Source organism: Callospermophilus lateralis, chromosome 11, assembly GCF_048772815.1.
Source record: "Callospermophilus lateralis isolate mCalLat2 chromosome 11, mCalLat2.hap1, whole genome shotgun sequence".
Lineage (NCBI taxonomy): Eukaryota > Metazoa > Chordata > Mammalia > Rodentia > Sciuridae > Callospermophilus > Callospermophilus lateralis.
The window spans coordinates 52,862,766-52,876,316 of NC_135315.1; the positions used below are offsets into that span (position 1 = coordinate 52,862,766).

At 39.5% G+C, this 13,551-nt stretch overlaps 1 protein-coding gene across 1 annotated transcript in view; it reads right to left on the reverse strand.

Annotated features, from left to right (window-relative positions):
- Stx8 (syntaxin 8) overlaps nt 1-10,526 on the reverse strand; it is a 253,627-nt gene extending 243,101 nt beyond the window's left edge. The window contains exons 1-3 of the mRNA XM_076870189.1: nt 10,454-10,526; nt 5,370-5,469; nt 2,850-2,944 (exon numbers count right to left, since the gene is read on the reverse strand). Of these exons, the coding sequence (XP_076726304.1) occupies nt 2,850-2,944; nt 5,370-5,469; nt 10,454-10,470 (212 nt within the window). The 5' untranslated portion in view covers nt 10,471-10,526. The remainder of the gene's footprint in view (nt 1-2,849; nt 2,945-5,369; nt 5,470-10,453) is intronic.
- Between the last annotated feature and the right edge of the window lie 3,025 nt (nt 10,527-13,551).

The window sequence follows — 13,551 nt, forward strand, 5'->3', positions numbered from 1 at the left end:
TCACATTCATTCTTCCTGGGAGAAAAATACTTCTTTGGGAAAGAGCACAACATCTCATGCCTAAACTCCATGAACTGTTTTGAAAGCATTTTCATAGGACTTATCTTTCCAGCAATTCCTAGTATTCTCTATAAAACTCCATAATGCAGAAAGTCATTAATTTATTAAGCAAAGTACCATAAACTCTTAACTACCCAGCACAAAAAAGATATGTGATATTTAAATATTCACATTTACAAAGTCACCCAACCTTAATTGGGCCCCCCAAAAGGGATTAAAAAGTCACTCTATTGGTGATTTATAGCCAAAAATTTTTCCAGGAATTACAACACCATAAAGTATATACCTAATAAACCACAGTGAACACTGCATAATCTTTCTGATGATTAACAAGGTTCTTGAGAGTTTGCATTATAAAAATGATTTGTCTTGGCACTACAGCAACATGCCAATTAATAGAGAATTCTAGTTGAATACATGCCAGGTGACAGTTAACTGTATTATTTCTACTAAAGTAGAATTCAGCTTTAAATGACTTATTTTGGGGCCAGACAGCCTTGTGTTTAAATCTGGCTCTTCTATTTCCCAGCTGTGGAGGGAATTATTAAAAGTTCTCAAAGATACTTCCCCACAGTGTAAAAACTCCTCTGTAAGAATGCTACTTTTCCTTTCCAACTGTATCAGTGATTGAAGGGGCAAAGTTTGACCCAACTCATTACCCTTTTTGTAAAGAAGAGAAGGACTCACCAAAACAAACCAATAATATAAGGCTATTAGGAATGACAAATTGCTATCTGATATATCTTAAATTTGGAGGATAACTGCCATAATATTTAAAATATTTAAGAAGAAGCAGGTAAGCAAATGGAAAGACTGAGGAGCAGAAGGAGAATTAAAAAGTCGCTATCATAATACAGAAGCTACCTCCTTTCCCTTATACCAAAAGAGAAATGGGCTCCCTGAAAAGACAGAGGTTTAGGAGCGCCCCCATGCGGTGGGTTATCTGCATGCCACCCCTGCAAGGCTGGCTAGTTACAATAGAGAATTATTTGAAAAAAAAATAGAATTCTTAAGAAAGGTATTATATTTCAGATGAGCTTTTTATTTCTCCCAGGAAACTCTGGATTATTCGTGTTAAAGTCCCTAAATATGTTTGTAATGTTTTAAACAGCTCTGTTCATGCTGCTTTTAAAGCTCAGTTCTTAATTCAATAATTAGGAGGTAATTCTGAGATTATCACAAAAGTAAAAATCTAAGAGATTTAAGCAGATGGTCAGACTATAAGTATTTAGGAGAACAAAGTCAACTATTACTGTGGCATACTTACTATTCTCTAATTAATAGCTAGCAGACATTATTAATAGGAAAAAGTAAGAGTTCTTAATTCATATACTTCTCTTGCCCTGTAGGCTTAGCATATAAATAAGATGAACACTAATTACTTATCTTAATGGAGGCTAACAAATATGTAAGTACTAATATTATACCATGAAACAATATTTAGTTACCTTTCTCATGTATGTGTTTTTGATAACACTAAAATGAGTTTGCAGAACTTGACCCCATGTGCAGACTTCCCAGTATTTAGTAGAGGAAATCTCTCTGCCTGTCTGAAACTAATTGAGGTCTACATATTTAGACTTGTTGATTTGGGTAAAGTAAAAGCTCCTGGTACAATAGACTAATTGGGCAGTAACAAATGATACCAGATGGAGGGTAAATTACAAACTCAGTGTATCAGAATATTTCAATTATGTGAAAAACAAAGTCCCAACTGTTGACTGAAATCAAACTTTTATTTGAAAACTTAGTGGATTAATAATTGCATACCTAACCGATGTGATTCTGAAATCTTTGTAATGTTTTGAATAAAAAAAAAATAATAATTGCATACCTGGAAAACCATGCAACTAATCTAAATCAACCTTCCTGGTAATATAAAATGAGTTACACTTGGGAGAATATTTTTTAAAACACCTTCAATTGCTTTACCTAAAAAGTTATATTTCTACATTTCCCCATATTGAATTCGACACATTCAAAGTCAATACTAAATGTTGGGATTGCTGGTATAAATTACTCACAATTTAGAAAAATGAAAGAAGACCATTTGATGTTAGTTTCCATACCAATATAAACTTGGGTTTAAAGGGTTCATTTAGGTAACAGGTCACTATATTTTTCTACACAGATCAGATTCTGAATTACTAAAAAAGGTTTTCACACTTGACAGTTGGGAGATTAAGATGATGGCCCAACTTGCTTTAAAGCAAGTTCCCATTACTCTCTGCCCCCAAAACTCCCAAACTGGGGGCAGTATCTGTGCCCCTGGAAAAATAATATTGCAAACAAGTCACATCTCAATAATCCATATGAACAGTTAAAAATAAAAAAGATGTATGTTCTCTACTGGTACTGGCCTCTCCAGAAAGAAATGGATCATTACAAAATCTGGAAATCCTAGAAACAGAATCAAAGCTTAGGACTGTCATGGACATTTTGCTGTTGGAACAGGGGCTGGCCATCCTCAAAGCAGTGGACAGAGAGCAATGCAGGGCTCTATAAATATAACACTGATGGAAAGTATTAGCTTCCTGCCCTATAAAGGTCACACCCAAACAAGTTAATTCTTTTACTTTGGCAGATCTTGCCTTGCTGGCATATTTACTGTAAAACATGTAACAGATACTTAAAGCAAAAATCAAGATTTTAGGCAACAGTGTGAAAATCAGGTCCTCCTCAAGCTGTGGAAAAATCTGGGTAGCCCAGACTCAGATTCCTTCCATTCTTAAAATAAGACTGCTTTTCCTCCCACTCTAGAAAAGAGGTGGAAATGTTTACATGGATACATCTGATGTGTTGACACAGCTCTGAGCAATAAGTCCTTCAAAAGGGCGATCTTTTCCTTCAGATTCTGCAACAAAGTTCTGATTGTCACCGTAAGCTGAAAAGAAAAGAACACATCCTAAGTATTCTAGTCCAGAGGTGTAGAATCTACTAACTTAAATCATGTAAACTTGGCTTTTTTTACAGATTACATTTCAATCAAGGAAGGGCTAGAAGAGATCTTTAGCCTCCTAGTGACAAACTCAGGATTCTGAGGAGTCTCAAAGTTCACCTTGTCTAGCCACCTCACCTGAGGTTCTTATCAGCCCTACAGCCTGCCCCAGTGACTACGGGGTCATACCTAAACGTGGACATTGACTAGAAACCATCAGTTTGCCCTCACGCTCAGTTGAATTCTGTCCTCTGAGCTTCTACCCATTAATCCTATTGATCTACCCTGGAGTCATGCAGGAAACTGTGTTCCCAAATGTTTTCATTCAACAGCAAACATCCAACAGTTCCCTCAACCATGCTTCAAATGACATGGCATCAAGTCCACTACCATACTGACCAGACTGTGAACACACTGGTATATTTTCAAACCATATGAATAGTTTATAGCAATGTGTTCTTTTCATACTAGAGGAATGCTAACCACACAGGACTCTTTTTCCAGGACTATGTGAATTTTCTCCAATCATTCTAAAAACTCAGAGGAAATTTTTGTTTTGACTCTAAAGCACTACATTAAAAGATGAAGCAGGGGTGGGAAGAGAGCTCTCTGGAGTTTGGAAAGGTGAAAAACAAAGCTGCTCATTTAAATGAAAACAAATTCAACCATGCATGAAATCAGAGATGATTTTAAAAGGCAGAATACCACAGGTTTCATTCACTACCTTGTCAAAGTAGGAATTACACAAATTAGGGGAAAGCCAGTGCCCCTTTATTAGAATAGCAAGGACATAGTAGGAGGCTGGCTAAGGGATACACATCAAGCAATCCTCCAAGGTATCAGCAGCCAAGGAAAAGTGTAACCTTATTCTAAAACCTCTGGAAACCAAGGAAGAACCACCCACAATACTTATCGGGGAAAGCCAAGGAATGAAGGGTTCTCATTTATTTATTTTTTTTTTTAAAGAGAGAGAGAGAGGAGAGAGAGAGAATTTTTTTTTAATATTTATTTTTTAGTTATCGGCGGACACAACATCTTTGTTTGTATGTGGTGCTGAGGATTGAACCCGGGCCGCACTCATGCCAAGCGAGCGCGCTACCGCTTGAGCCACATCCCCAGCCCAAGGGTTCTCATTTAAAGAGTAAAGAGGGCCGGGGTTGTGGCTCAGCGGTAGAGCGCTCATCTTGCACGTGTGAGACCCTGGGTTCGATCCTCGGTTAGATCCTCAGCACCACATAAAAATAAATAAGTGAAATAAAGGTATTGTGTCCAACTACAACTAAAAATTAAATATTAAAAATAAAGAGTAAAGAGCAACACAAAAAAAAAGCACAACAAACTGAGCACAATGGCTTGCACCTGAGGGAGGCTGAGGCCAAAGGATCACTTGACCCAGGAGTTTGAGACAAGCCTGCACAACACACCAAGACCCTGTCTCAAAACATTCGCACACACCCACACAACAAACACAACCACATCTCTGAAGACTCTAAAGAATTAAAGATTAAAATCATTCAAGAGATGAAAGAGTATATAGCCATATGTCTCTAAACTGGGTACAGTGGCACATGCCTATAATCCCAGCATCTTGGGAGTCTGAGCAGGAGGATCATGAGTTCAAAGCCAGCCTCAACAACTTAGCGAGGCACTAAGCAACTCAGGGAGACCTCGTCTCTAAATAAAATACAAAAAAGGGCTGGAGATATGACTCAGTGGTTGAGTGTCCCTAAGTTCAATCTCCAGTACCAAAAAATGAAAATTAAAAAAAAAATTCCATTAACATATACCAACAAAATCTAAACAATATACAACTCAGTGCCTGTCATATAAATAAAGGAAACATTATTGTAAAAATGTAAATCTTCCTCAGTTTAATCTATAAACATGTTACATATCTATTCAAAATCCCATGGAATTATTTTATTGGAAAGGCACTGGTAATTGAGAAAAAGCACAAAAAATTTTTTAAATGATGTGTCACAAAATTACTTTGAGAGAAGGAGAAATGAAGGAGAATAAGAAAAGTCATGACTATGTATAATAAAGGATATGAAGTCATTATTAAAAAAAAACCCTGAGTATGATGCTGGCAGTTACCAACTGCATCAATAATACAAACAACAGAAGGCCCAGGAACACTGCAGGTGTATAAAAGTTCAGTGAGAGAAATAAGAAATATTTCATATTTTGGAGAAGATTCATAATTTAGCAGGTGGAGAAAAAAGTCTGCAACATATTAAAACAAATTTCAAAGATTTACACACACACACACACACACACACACACACACACACACCTTTAGATATAGGAAGGTTTTCAGGCATCAAAGCTCAAACAAATCACTTTAATACTAATTCCCTCCTGGTGTTACCTTAGATGTCTTTTCACCTCTTCTTTCATACTGATTTCGTTGTTGAATTTTCTCAGCAATTTCTTGGGCAATTTGGCAGGTAGAATCGTATGTGGAGAACCTGTATTGAGGTCATACAAAAAGGAAAATGCTTAAGGTTCTTTAAAAGAAACTTCTACAATGTCAAAGTTGAGTTTTTAATTCTAGTCACAAGTTCAAACAGGAAGGGAAGACAATAAACAGAACCTGTAAGAGTAACATGTATTCAATGGTACTTACAATGCACCAGGCATCATTCTGAATGCTTCATTTGTAAAAACTCATTGATTCACACAATCACATTGGGTACCCGCATTGCATACAATTACCACATCCATTTACACACAAGAAAAAGGCACAAAGAGGTAGAAGGACTTGCTCATGTGGGAATGAGAGCTGCAAACCAAGATTCTCTGGTTCCAGAGGCTCAGCTCTTAAACCAGCTCATTCTTCAGATGATTGAGCATTTGAAGACATTCATTTGTAAAACACAACAAACATTTCTAGTATATCCTGTGCTGTACTAAGCACAGTTCCACGCACTATGAATGAACAGTAGAGCTGAGAACAAAATTCCTGCTTTCAAGTCATGTACAGTCCAGAGAGGGAGAATGGTAAAAATACATACATACATATGCACATGTGCTAAGAAGAAAAAGAAAGCAGAATGAAGGGACATACAGATGGTCAGGTGCCACTTTAGACCAGGTGACCCTAGGCAAGGTAAGAAGCTAGTCATGGAGATCTGCTTAAGGAAGAGCTTCACTGTCCAGGAACAGCAGGTACTATATATCCTGCAACAACACTTTGATAACATGGGACACATGTCCACTTGACATCTCAGCCTGCCAGAATTCTCTCAAAATATTTACAGACCTACCTGCTATTTGACAGTGTTGGGATTCACAGTGAACTCCCAATAGCCCCTGGTTTTCTCCCTCTATTATAGCACTTCTACTTTCTGTTTTGCAAAAAATAAGCATGCATATACATTTCATTTTCCCTACTTCACTTTCTGTTTCTAAAAGCGGATTGTGGTGTACTTATATGACAAATGTTATTTTCCAGTACTGGCCATTACAAAATATTGAAGACTGCTATTGGCCCTAACGTCACAATTTTTGCTTAAGAATCAGTCTATTTCTTAAAAATCTCCCAACTCCCACATATCACCTATACATGGCAGGAACCTTATAAGTAATTTTTTTGAATGAAAAAAAAGATGCTCCAATTGCTTCCCTTAAGAGTCTTACCATGGTAATTATAGCAATAGCTAACAGCTAAGTACCTAATCAGAGCCAGGTCCTATGCTGAGAACTTTATGTTATCAATTTCATAAGGATCCTAGGAGGCAGGATCTTCAGTCACTAACCCTAAAGTATCATCATTCATATATATATTCATTCACATATGAAACTTATATTTATTAAGATGTATATGTGTATGAAAAAAGAGCAAGTAATGTAAGATAACATATAATTAATAGGGAAAATTGGGTCCTGGTCTGAGCTTTGCCACATTTTACCTGGTTTCTTCCATATTACCATCTATGACAAGAGGAGCTTAGATCTGGTTCTGTGGTCTCAGACCAAACATGTCAAACTCCATAACAAAATTCTGCCAAATGTAAGGTTTAAATGAAGCATTTCAGGAGCTGGAAGATGGGAGAAATTACTGTTGACTGAAGCACTCAGACAGGCTGGGCCACAGAAGGACACAATGGGCTGACGTCAAGGTTTATGCAGGCCTCTTGTTCAGACAGGAGTGAGGAACACATTCTAGACATGGTAAAAAGTACACGAAGCAAGCAAACATCAAAGGAAGAAAACACGCATATTTGGTCAAGTAGTGGCCCTAAGAGAGTACAATATAAAACAGTAAAGACAAGAAATTAAGTTTCTGCAGACCTGGAACACTAATCTAATAAGTTTTGACTTACAAGGGGATTTTAGATCCATAGGGGACACTTTTACACATAAATAGAGGCCTTAAAGATATGTGAAATGTTGAAGGTCACACAGGTAGGACAAACTCCCAGGTGTCTTGCCCTTGATCCTCATGTTCTCAAGTTAGCCCCCAAAAAGCAGTGGCTCCTGAAACTTTGCTACACATTGGAATCATTGGGGAATCTTCAAAAAACAAGCAAACAAATCAACAAAAATAATGCCTAGCTCCCACCCCATCCACAAGCACTGATTAAATTAGTATGGGGTTTGACCTGGACGTGGGGAGTGCTGAAAAGCTCCCCAGGTGATTTCAATATATAGCAAAGTTTGGGAGCCACTGGACTCTAGACAGATAATGGGCAAGCTCATCATGGTGTCAAGCACACTAGTGCCTCAAGTACTGGTTTAGGAAAATTAATCTGAATTCCATTTATATAAATAGTAATGTAAGAACATGAGAGTTGGGCTGGGGATGTGGCTCAAGCGGTATCGCGCTCGCCTGGCATGCGTGAGGCCCGGGTTCAATCCTCAGCACCACGTATAAACAAAGATGTTGTGTCAGCTGAAAACTAAAAATATTCAAAAAAAATTCTCTCTCCTCTCTCTCTTTAAAAAAAAAAAAAGAACATAAGAGTAGTGACAGGTGACCAGTAGATTTCTTGGGTTATTCAATTCTATATCCCATTACCAATATATACAATCTGCAGGGTATTGAGCTACATAGGGCTGGACTACAGCAGAAATAGTCCGGGACAGGGTGGGGAGGCAGATACATTAAAAAAGAAAAGAAAAACAATGGAGACTGTTATGAGGAGTGAAGAAAAAGTAAATGATTAGTTTTCAGGCCTAAGTGAATAAGAGGAAGGTGATACCACAACATAGGCTAAGAAAATGGAAGCATAAAAGAAGTTTCCAGACTACGAACCAGTCCTCATTTTTATCAAACACTGAATATACAGTTAAATTAATATAGTTATAAGAGTTACTTTAAAATATATCTAGAAAATAAAAAGTGATATGGAGGCTAGGGATCAAACAAGGATAGAATATTGATAATTATAGAAATCTGATGATAAGTATGAAGGGGCCCATTACAATATTCTATTTCATTTATCTTTTACCTTCCATGACAATTTAAAAACAAAAAACAAAAACAAAACAAAATCCACAGCATACTATCAATATTAAAAAAAAGTCCAAGCAGAATATAAAACTATTAAGGTTTAAATAATTTTTCCATAAATAGTGTGTCATCAACAAATAAGCTGCTCTAACAATAAAACTAAAAGCTTCAGCAAGAACCTGTTCAGAGTCAGTAATCATCTGCTACTTATATTACAGAGCTTATCACTTGCTTTGATAGGCATTAAAATAGTACCTGCTATATTCCATTTTCTAAATATTAGAACACAACTCGGGAGAAAGGAAGTCATCAATGGTCAATGACATTCAGTAGAACAAAGGCAAAGTTGTAGTAGGATCTGGTTTTCTGGGGTGGGGGCAAGGGTTTCCTTATCTCTGAGTTCTAAAAGTTGGCTCCACTAGATGGAAAGCAACCTAGCAAGATAGATCAAGAACCTTAAAAATATTTGTATCTTGAACCCAATGCTTCTACTTATGTAAAGGGAACCCAAAGAAAAGAGATGGAAAAAAAGGCGGGGGGACAGGTTTGCACTAGCAAGCTACAACAAACAAGACCAAAAATCTAAAATAAATAATGATCATTCATATCACTGATATGCATCATAAAAATAATAATTTCAGGCCCTGCACTGATGGTGCATGCCTATAATCCCAGACAGGAAGCAGGCTGTGGCAGGGATCACAAGGTCAAGGCCAGCTTAGACAATTTAAAAAAAAGCTTGGTGATGGTGCTGGGGCTGTAGCTCAATGGCAGAGTACTGCCTAGCATGTGTGAGGCACTGGGTAAAATAAACAAATAAAGGCATGCTATCTACTACTACAAAAAAAAATATTTTTAATATTTGGTGACATGGAGAAATTTCCTTGTTTTGTAAAGCATATGTTTGTGTGTGTGTGTGTGTGTGTGTGTGTGTACAAAGGTTAGAGTAATAAATTCAATGTAAAATATCAATGACAGCTATTTTCACATAATAGAGCTTAAAACGCCATTAATTTTCTTCTCTGCAAATATTTAATAATCTCCAAATTTTCTACCAGAGGTATACACAATTGTTAAAATTAGGTGGAAAAGGTAGAGTTCAATTCAGCAATTGATCTAGATAATCTACATTCCAGGTAACTCCGACTTTGACTTTGGAATCCATTCTCCTGCTACGCACACGGCGTGAATCTTAATAATAATACATACGAGAATCAACAACATAAGATACACTCCAACAAGAACTTTAAAGTGCTACAATGTTATAAATTACCAAAGAGAAAGATCAAGTCTGTTAAGTTTATCAATTTGTCTCTTGGGATCACAACTTGTATCTTTCATCCTTCAGTCCTCAGGACTGAGTGGCTGAAAAAATAAAAATTATCCTTATTAGCTGTTGTTTTTCTGCAGAAGTAGCTGCTGACGGAAGTCTTCATGACACGAGGGACAGGGTAAAATGCCTTATCACAAGTGCATCATTTCCCTCGAAAATTCCTACAAGTTTTTGAAGGGCCCACAAGATCTACCTCTGGCTAGTTACTAGCTAGCTGGTGACCATGTATTACAAACTTTGGTTTCTCCACTAGGGAATTCAGCGGATGGGCTGACATTCCACAAAAAAAAAAAAAAAAAGATTATTTCTATCTCACTTTTGGAGGAGTCCAGAGAAGTCTGCGCCAGTCAGCCCCACGACCAGGATGGGCGGGAAATCCCTGCGGCGAGATGCTGCCCAGAAGGGCTGGAGAAATACACTAAGATTCGGCTCAAGTCCTCAGCATCCCAGAAGTCTACCCCGTATCCTTCCAGGGCCACCCATGTAAGGACCAAGGGTGGCGGGATGCAGCTAAGTCCCCCTCAGAAGGGGAAGGGTCCTCCTCGCTGCTACTCTTCACCCGGACAGGCCTCCCAGCCTCAATGTTGAACAACTGCCTCGCTCGCTGGAAGCCGGGCCTCCTCCCAGGTCCCTCAGAGCACTGCCGCCCTCACCCGGGGCTCACCAGGGGTCCGGTGCCATCGTGACGCCTCCGCTCGCAGCTCGGACACTTCCTGCTCGCAGCAGCTGACTACGGCGGCTCGTAGGGCTCACTCTCCGCGGTTCCGCCGGCCCGCGACCGCCTGGAGCTTGCAAAGTGAATTCGTCCACTGGCACCTCAGACTATAAAGGGGGCGGAGTGGGGGAAAGGGAAGAAAAGCATTCCCTGTGAGGACAGTAGGTTGGAGCAATCTTTTTTCCACTAAAAGACACGAACTACTTGACGCAATTAAAGTTGTTGTTGAACCGAATCTAAGCATTTCCCCCTCCAGAAGGTGAAAGCGCTTCAAGCCTCCTGTTCCTGAAGTTTTAAATCCTGCTTTCAAAACAAAACAAAACTGGACCGTAGCGATAGAGGTACACTGTATACATTTACTAAAACCCACGTTAGGTGAATTTTATGATATGTAAGTTTTACCTTCAAATAAACTTTCACGAAATCTTAAAGAATTGTTTTAACTTGCTTCAAACTAGGAGCCCAATGCAGTATCAGTTGCGTACTATTTTATAGCATAAGTCTACTCATCAGATGCAAAAATACTCTATATTTAAGTATTTTTTAAATGCCATTAGGTGCTTAATTATATAGTTACCCAAAAGGTCACAGACTTTTTTACAAGGAAATGGGGGGAATTCGTTCCGTGCAGTTAGTGCTCGCCCCAGCTCCCAGCTCCCAAATTTCCAGAGAATAGAAAGAAAAAGGAAGCCCTCCGTATATTTGCAAGAGAGCAAATAAAACTCAGAATTTTGAGTTTCTGCGCCAGCGTGGACCTGGCGCGCATGCGCGCATCCGTTACCATAACGACCAGGAGACGCTGTACCAGCAGGGGCTGAAAAAAGACTGAGCGCGGATTTCTCAGTGATGAACGAGGAAATTTCGCCCGAGGCCGAGGTGGGAGAGTTGGAGCTTGATGCTGTCATCGGCTTTAATGGTGAGACTTGGAGTATCCACGGGGTAGGCAGGTTAGGAATCCCGAGGTCGTGCAGTGCCAACCGGGATGGCGACACCCTGGGCGGCACCTGAAAGGCAGTCGGGACAGTAGCAAGCTCGCGGGAACCAGCAGCTTCGCTCGCCCAAGGGTTCTGGAGAGTCAATTCCTCGTCCCGAGCCTCAAGAGAGTGGGATGGTTTTTGAACTGCTCAAATAAGCACCAGCACCTAAAAGGGACCAAATGTCTCCTCACTGGACCCCGATGGATGAGTAAGTGTCGGTGAGGGGATTCTCAGGGGTGAAGATTTCAAGCCAAAATAGAAGGTGAATGGGACGCCAGGGGGAGTGAGAGGAAAGATGTTTTTGATCAGGGGAGAAGCCTGGCCACTGGTCTTAAATCTTATTTGTGACTGCTTCTTCTTGTGCGCTTAATTAAAGCGGTGTAATCCCAGCGGCACGAGAAGGCCGAGACAAGAGGATGGCAAGTTCAAGGCCACCCTATACAACTTAGTGAGACCTTGTCTCAAAATAAAAAAACTGAAAGAGCTGGAGAATCCCCAGTACACTCTCCCCTCCCTGCCCCACCAAGAGGAAAGATGCTGTGTGTTTTTTGTTTTTGTTTTTGTTTTTTGTTGTTGTTGTGCTTTGCTTGGGGGATGGGAGAAAACAATTGAATTTTAGAAAAAGCAAACTTTTTAAAAAGTGTTGTGATGCCTGAAAATTTTAAAATTATAATCATGTAGATGCAGAATAATCGCTAACAAGTGTTAAGCACATTCTAGGACACAGCTCTTGAGTGTTTTACTTTAACAGTCTCTGACAGAAAGCAACACTTCATACATCTGAGATGTTGACCATCTTTAGAACTTAGAACTGGTTATGAGATCACCGGTATAGGAGTTGAGTGGCCTCCCATGTTTTGCAAAGGCTCCCTGGTGAGCCGCATACAGCCACACAGAGCTAAGCAACTGAATTCATGCTATTTGGTAGAACTCTAGGAGCAGATACATGGTAAGTTTCATCCCCAGTCTTTCATGGTAACTACTAATTCTCTTAGTATTTCAGAATGGTCAAGTGAATGGGATTGTTTTCATCTTGTTGGTTTTTGTGATTGTCATTTATATTTTTTCATTTAGTCGAACACACTTTTATTTAGAATCATAATATGCCACATAGTACACTATGGGCTGAGAATAGAGATTAAATCCATAGTCATGATTAAGAAGAAGAGTTTAGAAAACTGGAAAAATATATGAAATATGAAACTCAAAGAAAAAATCAGTCATCATACATTTCCCAAAGAAGAAAAAGTGTAGAGTATGGGGCCTGTTTGAGAATTGGCAATAGCTTCAGTGTCAGGGACTGGCAGGATCACCCAGGAAAGAGAACATGGGGTTAGATGCTGTAAAGGTCGGGTGACTTCGGAGGAAAAGACCACCAAGAGACTGTCTCATGCAACAGCAAAGGGTTTATTGGGGGTCCAGCATGCTGGGGCTTCAAGCCTACCTCAAAGAGGTAAAGAGCAAAGAACAAAGAGCCCCGAGAACAATTTAAGCAGAGTTTATATACATTTCTTTGGAGAGGGCAGGGACTTTACATACATCATAGCAAATCATCACACACCACGGGAAAATCAAATAATAACTCTAAAACATGATTAGCACATTCACTGGCGGGAACAAGTTGGGTAAGGGTGATTGGTCAGTACAAAAGGGGTATTCGTTTGAACTGATTGGTTTAAGCCAAGAGGGGTGTACATGCTGAACTACATGGTTTCCCAACACCATAAACTACTGGGAGGGTCATCTGGCATCCCAGGTATTTCCCTGTCTCATGCTGATTGGTGGCTGCTAGGGGGCTGCTATGGATCCCCACCTAGCCTGACTTGAGTCAGGGACACCTGGCGCAGCAGATCTCTCCTGTAGATAAACAATTTAGCAGGGTGGGAATATGCCTAGGAGTGCTTTGTGGGTTTTTCCAAGGACAAAGGTCATGTCCCTTCCTTGGACAGGCTTTGCTCTGAGGTAGAGGCTGGTTTTTCAATGCCAGAGGGCTTAAATGCCAGATAATTAAGTTTAGATGTCACATGGATGCAAATCTGTAGCAAACTAAGACCACTTTTATCGTGAACT